The sequence below is a fragment of the Procambarus clarkii genome, chromosome 73, assembly GCF_040958095.1.
Source record: "Procambarus clarkii isolate CNS0578487 chromosome 73, FALCON_Pclarkii_2.0, whole genome shotgun sequence".
NCBI classification, from domain to species: domain Eukaryota; kingdom Metazoa; phylum Arthropoda; class Malacostraca; order Decapoda; family Cambaridae; genus Procambarus; species Procambarus clarkii.
In genome coordinates, this window is record NC_091222.1 from 25,067,693 (window position 1) to 25,083,475 (window position 15,783).

The 15,783-nt window shown below is 47.5% G+C and overlaps 1 protein-coding gene across 1 annotated transcript in view; it reads left to right on the forward strand.

Annotated features, from left to right (window-relative positions):
* The window catches only part of LOC123774134 (uncharacterized), a 55,119-nt gene that overhangs the window by 24,036 nt on the left and 15,300 nt on the right, over positions 1-15,783 (forward strand). The window contains exons 3-5 of the mRNA XM_045768262.2: positions 2,118-3,408; positions 6,961-7,172; positions 7,312-7,539. Of these exons, the coding sequence (XP_045624218.2) occupies positions 2,118-3,408; positions 6,961-7,172; positions 7,312-7,539 (1,731 nt within the window). The remainder of the gene's footprint in view (positions 1-2,117; positions 3,409-6,960; positions 7,173-7,311; positions 7,540-15,783) is intronic.

Below are 15,783 nucleotides of genomic sequence, written 5' to 3' on the forward strand. Positions count from 1 at the left end.
CTGGCGAGTGGTGCTAAAAATCGTCATTGGGGATCTGAATGTGATCCTGGCACACTGTTCCCTTTTGAATTCTGGCAACCCCGACCAACCTATGTTCATTCCATACCCCAGACCATTCCCTCTGCCAGTTTGGGAGAGTCTAGTGCCAAGCAGATGGCCTCCATCACTGAACAGACAGAAATTCTCTCTAATAGTATAGATTAGGCCTAGGTTAGAGTGCATTAGGGTGAGGATTGGAAGGAGAGATTAGCTTAAGTCACATTATGTTGCTATTAAAAACGGTTCCAGTTGTTTAAAATTCAACAATACAAAAGTCCACCTTCTGGTGATCCATCACAACATATTGGTACTTTCGACCAAATAGTTATTATAACTACTTTCATTTTAGGTGGATTGGTGGCTATTTTACTGCTACTCTCTCTCTCTCTCCATATGTGTATTGTTTATGATTCCTTGTACAGCATTCCTATCCCCCCCTCCTGATCCACTCCTTTTTTCCCTCTGTCATTCTACCACTATTGCTCTTTATCTTTCTAGTAAGTTTCTAGTTTCTTCCTTTTTCTTTCCTTTATCTTCTACTTTCTTTCTTTCTTTATTTTCTTTATTTTTCTTCTTTTCCTGCTCAAAATGCTATGCATGTTAGTAGCTTTGCAAAAATGTAAAAACATTAATGCTATGTATTCTCATAAACCCAATGTACCTTCTTGTATATATAAATAGAAAAAAATAAAATTGTAGGTAGATGGAACTCCTTCCTGCTTCTTGGGAATTGACTGCATACACTGTTGTTTCTTGCAATGCTTTCTTAACCTCTGGGTCTCTTTTCGTAAAGTACTTATATATGAGCTTCTCAAAAGCTCACATTCGTGTGTGTGTAAATAATAAATAAATAAATATGTTTATTCAGGAAAGGTACATACATACAAGTGATGTTACATTAATGGATCGATATATAGATAGAGCTAGTACATACAATGCCTAAAGCCACTATTACGCAATGCGTTTCGGACAGGAAAAACATTAATATCTAGAACTTAATACTAATTGAGCATAAAGAATAAAATGTGGTGAGAACAAATACAAATAAAGATAAAAAAAAGGGGGAACATGACTGAAAAAGCAGCACAAATACAATAGGTTGACAAACAGTGTTGATTGAAAAAAAAAATAACAGACATGGGTTGACAATAGAGGGTTAAGGTAGGTTACAGGGAATTTATTAGGTAGTGTTTAGTTTTTATCTTAAACTGGTTGAGAGAGGTACAGTCTTTAACATGGTTGGGAAGATCATTCCCCATTCTGGGTCCCTTGATTTGTAGAGCATTTCTAGTTTGATTAAGTCGTACTCTTGGAATATCAAAACTGTATTTATTTCTGGTGTGGTGCTCATGGGTTCTGTTACAACCTTCAATGAAGCTTTTGAGGTCAGGATTGGCATTACAGTTCAGCGTTTTATATATGTATAATACACAAGAGAGAATGTGCAGTGACTTAATATCTAACATATTCAGAGATTTGAGTTGGGGTACCGAGTGATGTCTGGGGCTAGAGTTGGATATTGTCCTAATAGCAGCTTTGTGTTGAGTAATTAGAGGACGTAAATGATTTTGGGTAGTAGAACCCCAAGCACAAATACCATAGTTGAGATATGGATAGATGAGGGAGTAATAGAGAGTAACCAGGGCAGGGCGGGGTACATAATATCTGATCTTAGAAAGACTGCCAACAGTTTTTGAAACTTTTTTTGATATATTTAGAATGTGTCCCTGGAAATTCAGCTTGTGATCAATGAGAACGCCAAGGAATTTTCCATCTAATTTGTTACAAATTTGGGTATTGTTTATTTTGAGATTTATTTGATTAGAGGATTTATTGCCTCACACATTCTTCCCTCACATTACATTATTACACTCATTACACACACATTAGTGTGTGTAATGAGAGATGTGCTCAAATTATAAATAATCAAGTTGTCACAATAGTTAAGAATAACTTAACTTTTGTGAAACTGAGCAACTATTTTTAATGTGAATAAACATTATCTTCCTATTCTGTATTTTTTCCGTATTTGTTTTCCAAAATCCTAAAATGAAATCTCATAAACTGTTTACTTACAGGTCAATGTGTGGGACAGTATACTAGGTGATAAAGACATCCAGAAGATGGCAGCCTGCCAAACTGACCCCAAGGGAAACTTCCTCTCATGGGAGGCAGGCTGGACGCTCCACAACGTAACTTCTTATGACATGTCTCTGGACAAATTTTGTAATCAAGAAGTGGGCAATATTTACTTCTGGTTTCCTGATGTTACAGATGACACCGCTCAGTACCTGTGTGAGGCTCTGGGCACTCACCTGCCACTCGTAAAAAGCTTGCAAGATGCCCGGCATCTGTATCAACTCTTGGAGACCATGTGGCCTAATGGTGACCATTGTCCTGTCTACATCTGGAGTCCTCTCAATGATAAGAAGCAAGAGAATGTTTGGGTAGCTTCTTATGACAAGAATTATATTGATAACTCCACCTACTGGTCACCAGATGAGCCTAATGGTTATAGATATGAAAACTGTGGCGCAATAAATCTAGACGGCCATATTGACGATGACTGCTCCTGGCGTAGGTGCGCACTCTGCACATTTACTGAACCCAAGAGATTTTCCTTGCTAGGGACATGTGAGCCAGAACTGCGTAACATTTACTTTGTCGCGTACCAAGAGGAATACGGTGGTTTGATCTTCAGGAGTTACGGATCAAACCACATTAAGAAAGTGAATGGGACATGGATTTACATCAATGCAGTGCAGGACTACATCATAGCCAAGATGGAAGAATTTGATCCCGACTTTCCAATGGGGCGCAGATGGTGGCAGCTGGAGAGAGAGGTGTGCGGCCAGCCAAGCGGTGGTCGACGTCTCATGCTACTCACACCTTGTCTCTCTAACCATTATACATGTGATGACGGGACCTGCATCCCTCACCACTATCGTTGTGATCTCAAATATGATTGTAGAGATCTAAGCGATGAGCTGGAATGCGAGCTCATCTTATTCCCCAAAGATTACCACCAGAATCTTCCTCCAAGAGTGCCTGGGAAGGAGGACTCGAAGCTTCCAGTTGTCATAAATGTTATCATTAAATCCATAGATATCCAGACGGTAGCGATGTCCATGAAATTATCTTATGAAATAGAGATGATATGGTTTGATAACAGGCTTCAGTATTATAATTTGAAGTCAAATGACAGCCTAAACAGCCCAACTGTAGACGTGATGATGAAGCTGTGGTCGCCGCTGGTGAAGCTTCTCAACACAGACACCATCGACCAAACACTCTTGGCTGCAGATACCAACACTCTTGTCAAAAGACTCACTCAGCCATTGGGAAGGGACGAGGGAGCTGCAGGCGAAGGTTAGTCACCTCTTTGGAAACATTATTATATATATATATATATATATATATATATATATATATATATATATATATATATATATATATATATATATATATATATATATATATATATATTATTAAATATGACCGAAAAAGTAAGATTAATAATTCTAACACGAATTTTCTCAATCTTTCGTTCATTACGCTTCACTGTTGGAGGTAAATCAAAAATCACTTCTCCAAAATTCATTTTTATTTCTAGTCTGACGCGACACGGGCGCGTTTCGTAAAACTTATTACATTTTCAAAGACTTCACAAATACACAACTGATTAGAACTTACGTATCTCTGATTTTATATCTACATTTGAGTGAGGTGGGAGGGGTGATGTGGCATTAACACAAGACAGAACAAGAGGGGATATTAATAGGGTATTAAAAGTATCAACACAAGACAGAACAGAAACAATGGGTATTGAATAGAAGTGTTTGTAGAAAGCCTATTGGTCCATATTTCATGATGTTTCTATATTGGAGCGGAGTCTTGAGGTGGGTAGAATATAGTTGTGCAATAATTGGCTGTTGATTGCTGGTGTTGACTTCTTGATGTGTAGTGCCTCGCAAACGTCAAGCCGCCTGCTATCGCTGTATCTATCGATGATTTCTGTGTTGTTTACTAGGATTTCTCTGGCGATGGTTTGGTTATGGGAAGAGATTATATGTTCCTTAATGGAGCCCTGTTGCTTATGCATCGTTAAACGCCTAGAAAGAGATGTTGTTGTCTTGCCTATATATTGGGTTTTTTTTGGAGCTTACAGTCCCCAAGTGGGCATTTGAAGGCATAGACGACGTTAGTCTCTTTTAAAGCGTTCTGTTTTGTGTCTGGAGAGTTTCTCATGAGTAGGCTGGCCGTTTTTCTGGTTTTATAGTAAATCGTCAGTTGTATCCTCTGATTTTTGTCTGTAGGGATAACGTTTCTATTAACAATATCTTTCAGGACCCTTTCCTCCGTTTTATGAGCTGTGGAAAAGAAGTTCCTGTAAAATAGTCTAATAGGGGGTATAGGTGTTGTGTTAGTTGTCTCTTCAGAGGTTGCATGGCTTTTCACTTTCCTTCTTATGATGTCTTCGATGAAACCATTGGAGAAGCCGTTATTGACTAGGACCTGCCTTACCCTACAGAGTTCTTCGTCGACTTGCTTCCATTCTGAGCTGTGGCTGAGAGCACGGTCGACGTATGTGTTAACAACACTCCTCTTATACCTGTCAGGGCAGTCGCTGTTGGCATTTAGGCACATTCCTATGTTTGTTTCCTTAGTGTAGACTGCAGTGTGGAAACCTCCGCCCTTTTCCATGACTGTTACATCTAGAAAAGGCAGCTTCCCATCCTTTTCCGTCTCGTAAGTGAAACGCAGCACGGAACTCTGCTCAAATGCCTCCTTCAGCTCCTGCAGATGTCTGACATCAGGTACCTGTGTAAAAATGTCGTCAACATACCTGCAGTATATGGCCGGTTTCAAGTTCATGTCGACTAAGACTTTTTGCTCGATGGTACCCATGTAGAAGTTTGCAAACAGGACACCTAGGTGAGAACCCATGGCGACCCCATCTACTTGCTTATACATGTGCCCATCCGGGCTCAAGAAGGGTGCCTCTTTAGTACAAGCTTGGAGTAGTTTCCTCAGAATACTTTCTGGCATGTCAAGAGGAGTACAGGCTGGATCACGATACACTCTGTCGGCTATCATTCCGATTGTCTCGTCCACAGGTACGTTGGTAAACAGCGATTCTACGTCCAACGAGGCTCTTATCCCTGTGGCCCGTGTGCCCCGCAGTAAGTCCACAAATTCCTTTGGAGACTTCAGGCTGAAGGCGCAAGGAACATAAGGAGTCAGTAGGCCGTTGAGTCGCTTCGCCAGTCTGTACGTGGGTGTGGGTATCTGGCTAATGATTGGCCGAAGTGGGTTTCCAGGCTTGTGCGTCTTGACATTTCCATACGCATATCCAGGTTTATATTCCCCAATGATCTTTGGCAGGTGGAGTCCGGATTTCTTGGCGTTCACAGTTTCGATCAGTTTGTTGACCTTTGCTTTTAATTCGGCTGTAGTGTCCTTCGTTACCCTTTGGAACTTAGTTTGGTCAGAGAGTATGATGTTCATTTTCGCCAGATATTCGTCTTTTTTAAGAATGACATATATTGGCGACTTGTCTCCTCTCCTGACAACTATCTCCTTGTTCTCACGAAGGCTTTTAGCTGCCGCTTTAAGCTCGGGGGACAGTATGGTGCTTCTGTAGTTGCCTCGATTCTTTCCTCCTTCTGCAATAAGTTCTGCTTGTAAGGTATCTTTGGTAGTGACCTTCTTTTGTGTCTCGAGGTCGAATATGTCGTCCAACAGAATTTCCAACTCTACTTTCCAGGCCATTTCACTCGCATTTCATTTTCTTCATTTGATTTACGCATTTCATTTCTTCATTTGATTTACCTCCAACAGTGAAGCGTAATGTACGAAAGATTGAGAAAATTCGTGTTAGAATTATTAATCTTACTTTTTCGGTCATATTTAATAATATATGTCTACAGGAAAGACTGCTACCAAAATATACTAATATATATATATATATATATATATATATATATATATATATATATATATATATATATATATATATATATATATATATATATATATTAGTATATTTTGGTAGCAGTCTTTCCTGATGACATATATTATTAAATATGACCGAAAAAGTAAGATTAATAATTCTAACATGAATTTTCTCAATCTTTCGTACATTTCTTTTCACCGCTGGTGGTAATTCAAAAATCAATTCTCCAAAATTCATTTTTATTTCTAGTCTGACGCGACACTTGAGCGTGTTTCGTAAAACTTATTACATTTTCAAAGACTTTAGTTTACACATACACAACTGAATAGAACTTACACATCTCCGATTTGTTTATATCTACATTTGAGTGAGGTGGATGGGGTGAGGTGGTATTAATTGGGTATTAAATTCATCAACACAAGACAGAACACGAAACAATGGGTATTGAATGGAAGTGATTGTAGAAAGCCTATTGGTCCATATTTCTTGATGCTTCTATATTGGAGCGGAGTCTTGAGGTGGGTAGAATTCTACCCACCTCAAGACTCCGCTCCAATATAGAGGTGGTCTCCGCTCCAATATAGAGGCGGAGTCTTGAGGTGGGTAGAATTCTACCCACCTCAAGACTCTGCTTGGTGGAGAGGGTTAAGGTGGAGAGGGTTAAGGCGTACCTGTTATGCCAGTTGCTGGAAGGCTTCTGTGCTGGCTAGGGTTCGAGTCTCCTGGTGGGAAAGTGTTCTAAAGTTATATATATATATATATATATACTGTATATATATATATATATATATATATATATATATATATATATATATTTATATATATATATATATATATATATACTATTAGCATATGTAAACTCTCAGTTGATTGATACAAATATATTTATTTTGTCATTATTATCAATGTGCCATTTGGTGTTATTGTGAGCTAAATATTGACAAGCTTATGATGTATTGCTTCAGTGGACATGTATTCCGGAGAAGAGAACCCCATATCTGTGAGCAGGAAGTACAGCACAGTGTACGCCTGTCAGTTCGACCTCACACTCTACCCCTTCGACAACCAGCACTGTGACATCCACCTTCAGATCGTGTCTGGCCAGGTGTCCTTCCTCGAAGTCCACTCTAACTCCACCGTTGTCTACTTGGGAAGCAATGTCCTCAATGAATACAAGGTCAGCATCTGAACTCCCTCCAAGAGTCCAATTTACATTTTCATATTAAATATTTTGAGTATATTTTCAATGAGTAAATAGCGTGTATATTATAATATAGCTGGTTTATACATGGTTGAGCGGCTTGTGTGTGCCTCAGATCGGGGACGTGAAGGTGCTCCTGAGGAAGGACTACCTGACAGGCGAGGCTCGGGTCCGGGTGCCCATGACGCGACAGTTTGGTAACTCCATCCTCAACATCTACATTCCTTCCCTCATCCTCATGATCATCAGCTACCTCACCTTCTACTTCAGGACCTCCCTCTTCGACGTGCGAGTCATGGTCACTCTCACGGCCCTTCTCGTCCTCGCTACACTCTTCGCTCAGGTCCGTTCATACAATTACTCTGGGTCTGTCTAATTACCAAAAACTACCACATACTACACACGCTTCAGAAAACTTCCTGGCAATACGTTAGTAATGAATAAATATGATATATTAAGTTAGGCTGACCTAACCTGACCTAACCTAACCTAACCTAACCTATCCTAACCTATCCTAACCTAACCTAACCTAACCTAACTTAACTTAACCAAACCTAACCTAACCTAACCGAAGCTTGGATCGTCGACTTGATTTGGCGTCACCAGCTTTTTATTTTCGTCTAATTTCTTTATAAAAAGATACTTTTTCAGATTAAAATTATGTTTTTTCGTGTTGTACATTCAGCACCCACATTATAATGAGTAAATATATCATATTTATTCATTACTAACGTATTGCCAGGAAGTTTTCTGAAGCGTGTATAGTATGTGGTAGTTTTTGGTAATTAGACGGACCGATTACTCTCAACCAGTTCACATAAGCACAGTCAAATATGATGAAACGCTCAACTGATTTGTTTTCTGTTGGGAGCCATGTCGGCTCCCTGAAGCTATCAAACTGACATGTGCCATATTAGTTTGGTGTCATCATTTCCAGAAATTAGAGTGCCTACTGGAGATCAGCACCAGAACCTGGTCCCTCAGAGAGGCATAGGGAGCAATGGCCAGTATGAGCACTCTACATTTAGTTTGTCATGTCTGCCAACGACTGGGGAATACCACCTGAAAGGTAGGCTAAACAATACAAATCTCTAACTGGTTAAAATTGCGACCTACGTCTGAAGAGCCAAAGATCTGTCCCAAAATAGAACAATGAATCATCATCCCAATAGCACGCCCATTCGTTAGCACCCCCTTTCCTCGACAGGGAGGGAGAGGGAGTCCGCTCAGGTGAGCCAGCCCACAGCCAATATTTATAATATCTATATATCTAAGTAAACAAATTGTTTACAGTGGCTTAAGCCACCATGTCCATTACCTAGTAAGCATTCATAACATACTAGTAACAGTTCTGTGTCAAAAACCACAGTACTTAATTTTATCAGTGTCAGACACAATTACAGCTTACTTATATATACCATTATATACCTCAATTGTGGTAACATGTATACACACATTAAGTGTGTTATCTAGCATTATCTGCAATTAACTGATTTTCAGAGCTGCTCATTAAAAAATACTCTTTAAAAAAGTGTTTTTAACACAGTAAGACCATATCATTACAATATATTCATAATCAACTGTATCAAACCCTATTACAGGTAAAACCAGTAGGCATTTTACTGTATTTTATCAAACCTCTATTAGGGTAATAGATCTTCTAATAATTTTGCAAAAATAGTGCCATTTACTATTTTTTCTGGGGGGAGCCCCGTCGGCTCCCCGGAGCTATCCCAGGCTGATATGCTAATGTCAGACTTTGGCATCAGTCATGTGTATGGAGTTCTTAGGCCTACCGGGGACCACGGCCAGAACCGGGCCCCCTCAGAGAGGCAAGGGGAGCAATGGCCTATAGAAGCCCCCGTGTAGTTGGAAGCATTCTATGTCTGCCATCGACCGGAACAGGCACCCAGAAAGGTAAGCGGCCCAAAACAAACCCCTATTCTGGTTAAAATTGCTACCTAATACCGAACTAGTGGATAGAACTCCCCAACCGAAAACAAGCAAATTAGTGTGACATCACACACTGCCGCGCCGCTGTCTGCGCAGCTCCCCCCTTCCCGGGAGGGGGAAGGGGGAGCCCCAGACCCCCCGCGCCGGCTACCCACACCTCAGTTCTTGAGGCTGATGCTATAGGCGATGGTCGTGTGCTCTGGCTCCGGTGTCGCTACTGCACTGTGCTTTGAGTGTGGTGTTAGTTTTGTGGGTGCGAGAGCCAGGAGTTATCTTCAGTACTCGGGCTGCATGCGCCTAGGGCTGCCTTCCCTAGGTGCCCTGTAAGTACTGCCCTTGGGGCTTGGGGCCACCTTCCACAGGCTCCTCGGGGTCTGCCTCTGCTGGTCCGTTTTACCTTTCGGTTTTTCGGCCGCCTGTTGGGCTCTTGGGTGTTCTGTTCTCCCTTGTTACCGGCAGGTAAGAGGCAGTTTGCACTGGTAGGGGCGCAGGGTGCTGCTCAGCTTGTAATTCCCGACATCGCGGCCGGCTCTGTTCCTTGGGGTTCGCTGTCCTCTTGCGGGGTTTTGTTTTTCTTTTTGTTTTTGCCTGGTGGGGGGTTCTGTCATTTTATTCTGTTTGTTTTTGCCCTTCCACTGTTCTCCTCGGTGGCGCCCCCTGCTAGGTCCCCGTGAGTGTACACGTCCCTGGGGTTCAGCTTTAGAAGTTTGCTTGGTAGTTTTGGGCGCCGGTTTGCAGCACCCTGCCTGGGACTACCTGAGCGCGAGTCCTCTTAAAGTAAACGCTCAGGACCCTGGGAATCCCCTAGGGGGCGCGTGGGTCCGATGGATGTGACCCCGGAGTCCCCACTCGCTGTGTGCGAGTTTGAGGGTTGCTCGGTCCCCTTGTCTCAGGGTGACCCTCATTGTTTTTGCCTCTGCCACGCTGCCTGTTGGGTCGGTGATACTTTCGACCCTGAGTCCTGTGAGTGTTGCTGCTTGCTTGTGACTCAATTTACCCAATCCTCTGATGATTCTATTCGGGTACGGGCGGCACGTGCGTTGCAGTCTAGGTTTCGTCTGTTGCAACGCGCTCGGTTGGTTGCTTCCCCGGATGCCCCGGGGCTGCCCCGCTTTGCTTTTCGAGACCCGGACTTGGGGGTGGGGGTCGCTTCGATCCTGGTTCAGTCCGCACCTCCTCGTCCTACCCCTTCTGTTCGTTCTGGTCCCCCGCCCCTGCTTCCGGCCCCGAAGCGTCTGAGGGTTTCGGGGTCGGAGCAGGGGTTACTTGATCTCGAGACTCGGGCAGCTTCGGGGGTTGCCCCTTCCGGGGGGGCGGCAGAGGCATTCGAGTCTTGTCTCCCGGCCGAAGCTTCAGGGTCTGACCAGTGGGCCCCCCTTCCTCCAGCTTTTCCGGCTGCTCCGTCCTTGTCTTGTGGGGTCGGGGCTTGGGGAGAGGACTCGGCCTCGGGTCCTGTGGTGACGGACCTCGAGGCTGGGGAGGGGCTGACTTGGGGGCCTTAGGCCCCGCTGGACCCCGCCTGGGTTTTTCTTCCCACTGAGCGGGGCTTATTGTTACAAGGAGTGGGGTTTTCTTTCCCCCCCTCTGCGTACGAGTTGGATTTGGTGTCGGCCCCTCCCCGGGTACGGTTCCGTGTTCCCCCGGGTACGTCGGTTCCGTCCTTCCGGAGGTTTTCGGCTTATCGCATCCAACCTGGTGTGGTGCGAGCGGCCTTTGCAGCTTACCTCCTGCGTGACCCGGATTATGCCTCGGAAATGGATCCGTCCACGTTCAGGTTTGGGACTTCGTTCCCTTTCTGGCTCCGTTACGAGGTTCCGGAGTCATCCTGGCTAGCAGACTGCCCCTTGTTTGGTCTGGATTCCTGGCATTCCTTCTGTCGTTCCCGCACGCTGGAGTGGCGGGAAGCTTCCACGGTGCTTCAGGTTTTCCTGTGGGGTGAACTTGAGTACCTGAATGAGTGCTTGTTTGCCCCTGCCCTTCCCCGCGATGTGGGCGTTATTCAGCTCCATGTGCAGGTTCCCTCCCTTTCGGCGGCGCTCGTGGCGGAGGACTTGCGCGCTCGGGGCCTTTTGTGTTCGGCCTTGCGGTTCTTTTCCCTCCTGGAGCTGTCTTCGGATTGGCTCGTGGAGGATGTGGGGACGCTTGGGTCCGTCCCGGGGTCCGGCACCTTGTCCTCGGCTGTGCGTTCGTCGGCTGCCTTGTTGAAGCTGTTCACGCCGATTTTGCGGGATGCGGTTTCCCTGTTCTATGCTTCCCGTCTCGCGTGTCGGCAGGCGGTGCTGGGTTCCTCCGTGGAATCTGCTTGGGCTCTGGCTCTTAGGCGTTCTTCACCTTTTTGTCCTCTCCTGTTTGGGGAGTCGGCCGTGGCGCAGTTTATTCAGGCTGCGTTGGCGGCTTGTCGTCCGATGTCGGACTTGTTGGTTTTCCGGGGGTCCCGGGGTGGGTCTTCCCGGAAAGGTCGTGCCAGGGCTCGGGGTTCCTCTCGTCGTGGTAGGCCTCTGGTGTCAGGTTTGGGGTTGGCTCCTCCTGCGGACCCTCCCTCGTCTGGTCGGCGCGGTGTTCGCGCTGTGTGGGGTTCTGGGTCTCGTAAGGGTCGCCGGCCCTTTCGCGGTTTGCCCCTTTGACGGGGCGATGGGGGGGCGGCTTGCGCTGTTCGCCCGCGCCTGGTCCCACGATTCGTGGGCCTTTCGGGTCGTGTCTCGCGGCCTGCGGTGGCGTTGGGTGGCCCCTCCCCCCTTTGGGGGGTCGGGGCTGGCGGGGCAGGCTTCTTCCCCTGCGCTCTGTCGAGTCGTCTTGGAGTGGGTACGCTTGGGCGTCGTCGAAACGACGTCGTCCCTCAGATGGGTTTCCCGTCTGTTTCCGGTTCCGAAACGGGACTGCGCGGACCTGCGGTTCATTCTGGACTTGTCCCGTCTGAACCCCTGGGTTCATTGCCCCTCCTTTCGGATGACTACGCTGTCTCAGGTTCGGCTCCTCTTGGAGCCGGGTGCTTGGATGGTGTCCCTGGACCTCCGGGACGCTTATTGGCATGTCCAGATTCATCCGCGGTTCAGGGACTGGCTCGGTTTTGTAGTGGGGCGTCTGAGTTACCGCTTTCGTTGTCTCCCGTTCGGGTTGAACCTGGCACCTCGCGTGTTCACACGCCTTACACGGGTTGTGGTGGCTCGTTTGCGTCTCCTAGGTGTTCGGGTGTTGGCCTACCTCGACGACTGGCTGGTTTGGGCTCCCAGCCAGTCAGCTTGCTTGCTAGCCAGGGATTTGGTTCTTTCCCAGCTCGCCGGGTTCGGGTTCTTGGTGAACTGGAGGAAGTCCCATCTGGTTCCCTCTCAGGTTCGGACTTGGCTGGGTCTCGTGTGGGACTCTCGGACCGCCTCCTTGTCTCTCCCTCCGGAGTCTCTCCTGCGGCTGCGGTCCCGCCTTCGTCTGTTTCTGGAGGGCCCTCGGGTCACCCGGCGGTTGCTCGAGGGGCTGTGCGGGAGCCTGAACTTCGCGATGGTGGTCTACCCGCCGGGTCGGGTTTGGCTTCGACGGCTGTTCTGGTTCCTTCGGGGTTCCCCCTTCCGCCTCTCGCGATCGCAGAGTTCGACCCCCGGGGGACTTGCGTCGGTTGCTGCGTCACCGGCTTCCTCTTCGGGTTTTTCGGGGTTCAGTGCCTTGGCGCCTACCCGAGCCCTCGCTCGATGTGTACACGGATGCGTCGTCTCTCGGCTGGGGTTTTGTGACCAGTGCTCACCAGGCCGGCCAGGGGCGTTGGGATCCGTCCTTCCGTCGAGCTCACAGTACGGTGCGGGAGTTCGCGGCAGTGTGGTTTGCTCTGGGGAGGATTCGGGTGGCCCGCGGATCGACGATTCGGCTCCATTCGGACTGCTCTCCGGTGGTTCATTGCCTGAACCGCGGGGGTTCGATGCGGTCCTTGTCTCTTTGGGGTTGGTCGCTTCGGGTGACTCGTCTGCTGAGTTCTCGGGGTTTGGCTCTCCTGGCGGTTCACGTACGGGGCGTGTCCAACGTCTTGGCCGACGCCCTGTCTCGCTTCGTTCCCCTCTCCACGGAGTGGACGGTCGACGACGAGTCCTTCCGTTGGCTTTGCCAGACGTTCGGGCGCCCCGAGGTGGACCTCTTCGCGTCGGCGTGGTCGCGGCGTCTTCCCGTTTATGCGGCGCCCTTCCCCGATTGCGAGGCCGTCGGGGTCGATGCCTTTCGGCTCGACTGGTCGAGGTGGGGGTTCCTGTACCTCTTTCCCCCAGTTCGGCTGTTGCTCCAGGTCCCTGACTCGCTTAGAGACTTACCGGGGGAGAGTTGTCCTTCTGGCCCCTTGGTGGCCGGCCCAGCCTTGGTTTCAGGCGCTGGTTGCTCGGTGTCCGAACCCGAGGGTTTTCCCGCGGCTCCGCCTCTTTCAGCAGATCGGGCCGGTACGTCACGTAGCTGGTTCGATCTTCTCCTCGAGTCTTCGCGTATGGTTTTTTTGACTCGAGTCTATCATCATCTCTATGGTGATCAGGTGGCCTCCTTGTTGGTGTCCCACCTGAGGGCTTCTTCTCGGCGGCAGTATGAAGTTTCCTGGCGGTCCTTCCGTTTCTTTTTGCGTCTTCGTCGTGTTAGCTCCTTGTCTGTTCGGGTGGTCTTGTCCTTCCTCTCGTGGTTGTTTCAGGACCGTCATCTTATGCCTAACACTGTCGCTTCGTATCGTGCGGCGCTGGCGGAGCCGCTTCAGCTTGCTTTCGGTATCGATGTTACGTCTGCGCCGTTTCGCAAGCTGTCTCGTGCATTGTTTCACCTCCGGCCTGCTCATGCGTCGCCTGAGCCGTCTTGGTCTTTGGACAGAGTGCTCTCTTTCCTTTCATCTCCTCGTTTCGTTGTGGCCCCTTCGGTCCAGGATTGTTTTTCCAAGGCACTTTTCTTGTTGGCTTTGGCCTCTGGGGGTCGGGTAGGGGAGCTTCATGCTCTCCTCCGGCGCAGGGGTTTCTGCTCTTTTGGTCGTGGTGATAGTTTTGTTCGTTTGCAGCCGTCTCCTTCTTTTCTGGCGAAGAATGAGACTGCTGCGTTCCGGAGGGGTCCATGGGTGGTTGATGCTTGGTTGGTCAGGCCGGGGGTGCATCATGTTTTGTGTCCGGTTGCGGCGCTTCGCCGTTATTTGCGCGCCACAGCTTCTGTGTCCGGGGACGCGCTGTGGGTTGATCCGGTTTCCCTTCTTCCCTGTTCGCGGGTTCGGGTCTCTCAGGTCGTCCGCAGGGTTATTAGGTCTAGCCAGCCTGCGGTCTATCCCCGTGCCCATGACGTTCGTAAGTTCGCGGCTCTTGCTGCCGTCTTTGGGATTATGTCTTGGTCTGATATTCGGGCGCGGGGATTTTGGCGGTCGAACAGGGTCCTGGCTGCTCGTTACCTTGTGAATGTCCCTGGCCCTCGTCGGGCCTGTATTGCATTGGGTCGGCGGTTGCAGCCAGTTGTCTCGGCTTCGAGTTGAGGGGTGAGCGACGACCGCCTCCCGGGTAAGTCCCTCTTTTTCTGTCTGTGGGTAGTTAGCTCCGGGGAGCCGACGGGGCTCCCCCCAGAAAACCAGCGTTGAATGTAATGAAACGCCATTTTCTGGGTGAGTCCCGGAGGCTCCCCGGCATCCCTCCCTCCCTCCGGTCGGCGGTTTTTCGCGTTTTTGACATCCAGCCTCAAGAACTGAGGTGTGGGTAGCCGGCGCGGGGGGTCTGGGGCTCCCCCTTCCCCCTCCCGGGGAGGGGGGAGCTGCGCAGACAGCGGCGCGGCAGTGTGTGACGTCACACTAATTTGCTTGTTTTCGGTTGGGGAGTTCTATCCACTAGTTCGGTATTAGGTAGCAATTTTAACCAGAATAGGGGTTTGTTTTGGGGCGCTTACCTTTCTGGGTGCCTGTTCCGGTCGATGGCAGACATAGAATGCTTCCAACTACACGGGGGCTTCTATAGGCCATTGCTCCCCTTGCCTCTCTGAGGGGGCCCGGTTCTGGCCGTGGTCCCCGGTAGGCCTAAGAACTCCATACACATGACTGATGCCAAAGTCTGACATTAGCATATCAGCCTGGGATAGCTCCGGGGAGCCTCCGGGACTCACCCAGAAAATGGCGTTTCATTACATTCAACGCTGGTTTTTTTAAATTATTACAAAATTTACCGATTTGGTGCATTCGGTGCATTTGGATGGCAAACCAAATTATTACACTTGACAATTGAGCACCTGTTACATCCAGAATCCAGGGAGGAAAGGAAGGACGATCTTTGGAATCATTACCTAAGTAGACAGGAAAGCTCATTTATCAAAATACATTAACATTGTACATATTCTTATTAAAAAAGAGAAAATATCTCCGAAACTCAGAAAAATCCAGATGACGGCAATTCTTCACCTGCTACAGAAACAGGAAAGAAAAGGACACTTATAAAGTGTTAAAAAATCACTTGACTCGACTGATTGACAAATGTCAAAAGTTAGCTAATCAAGTATCTCTTGATTTAATCATCATGAATAACAAAATTAAAACAGCTGTTGAAAAATTTGATAAAATTCAATGTCTTTCTGAGACTTATTTAGCAGAAAGAGTTAATGCTGATTTAACCCAAAGGGAACTTCAGGATACCAGAGCTGAAACAGCAATTTATGAAAATAAAAT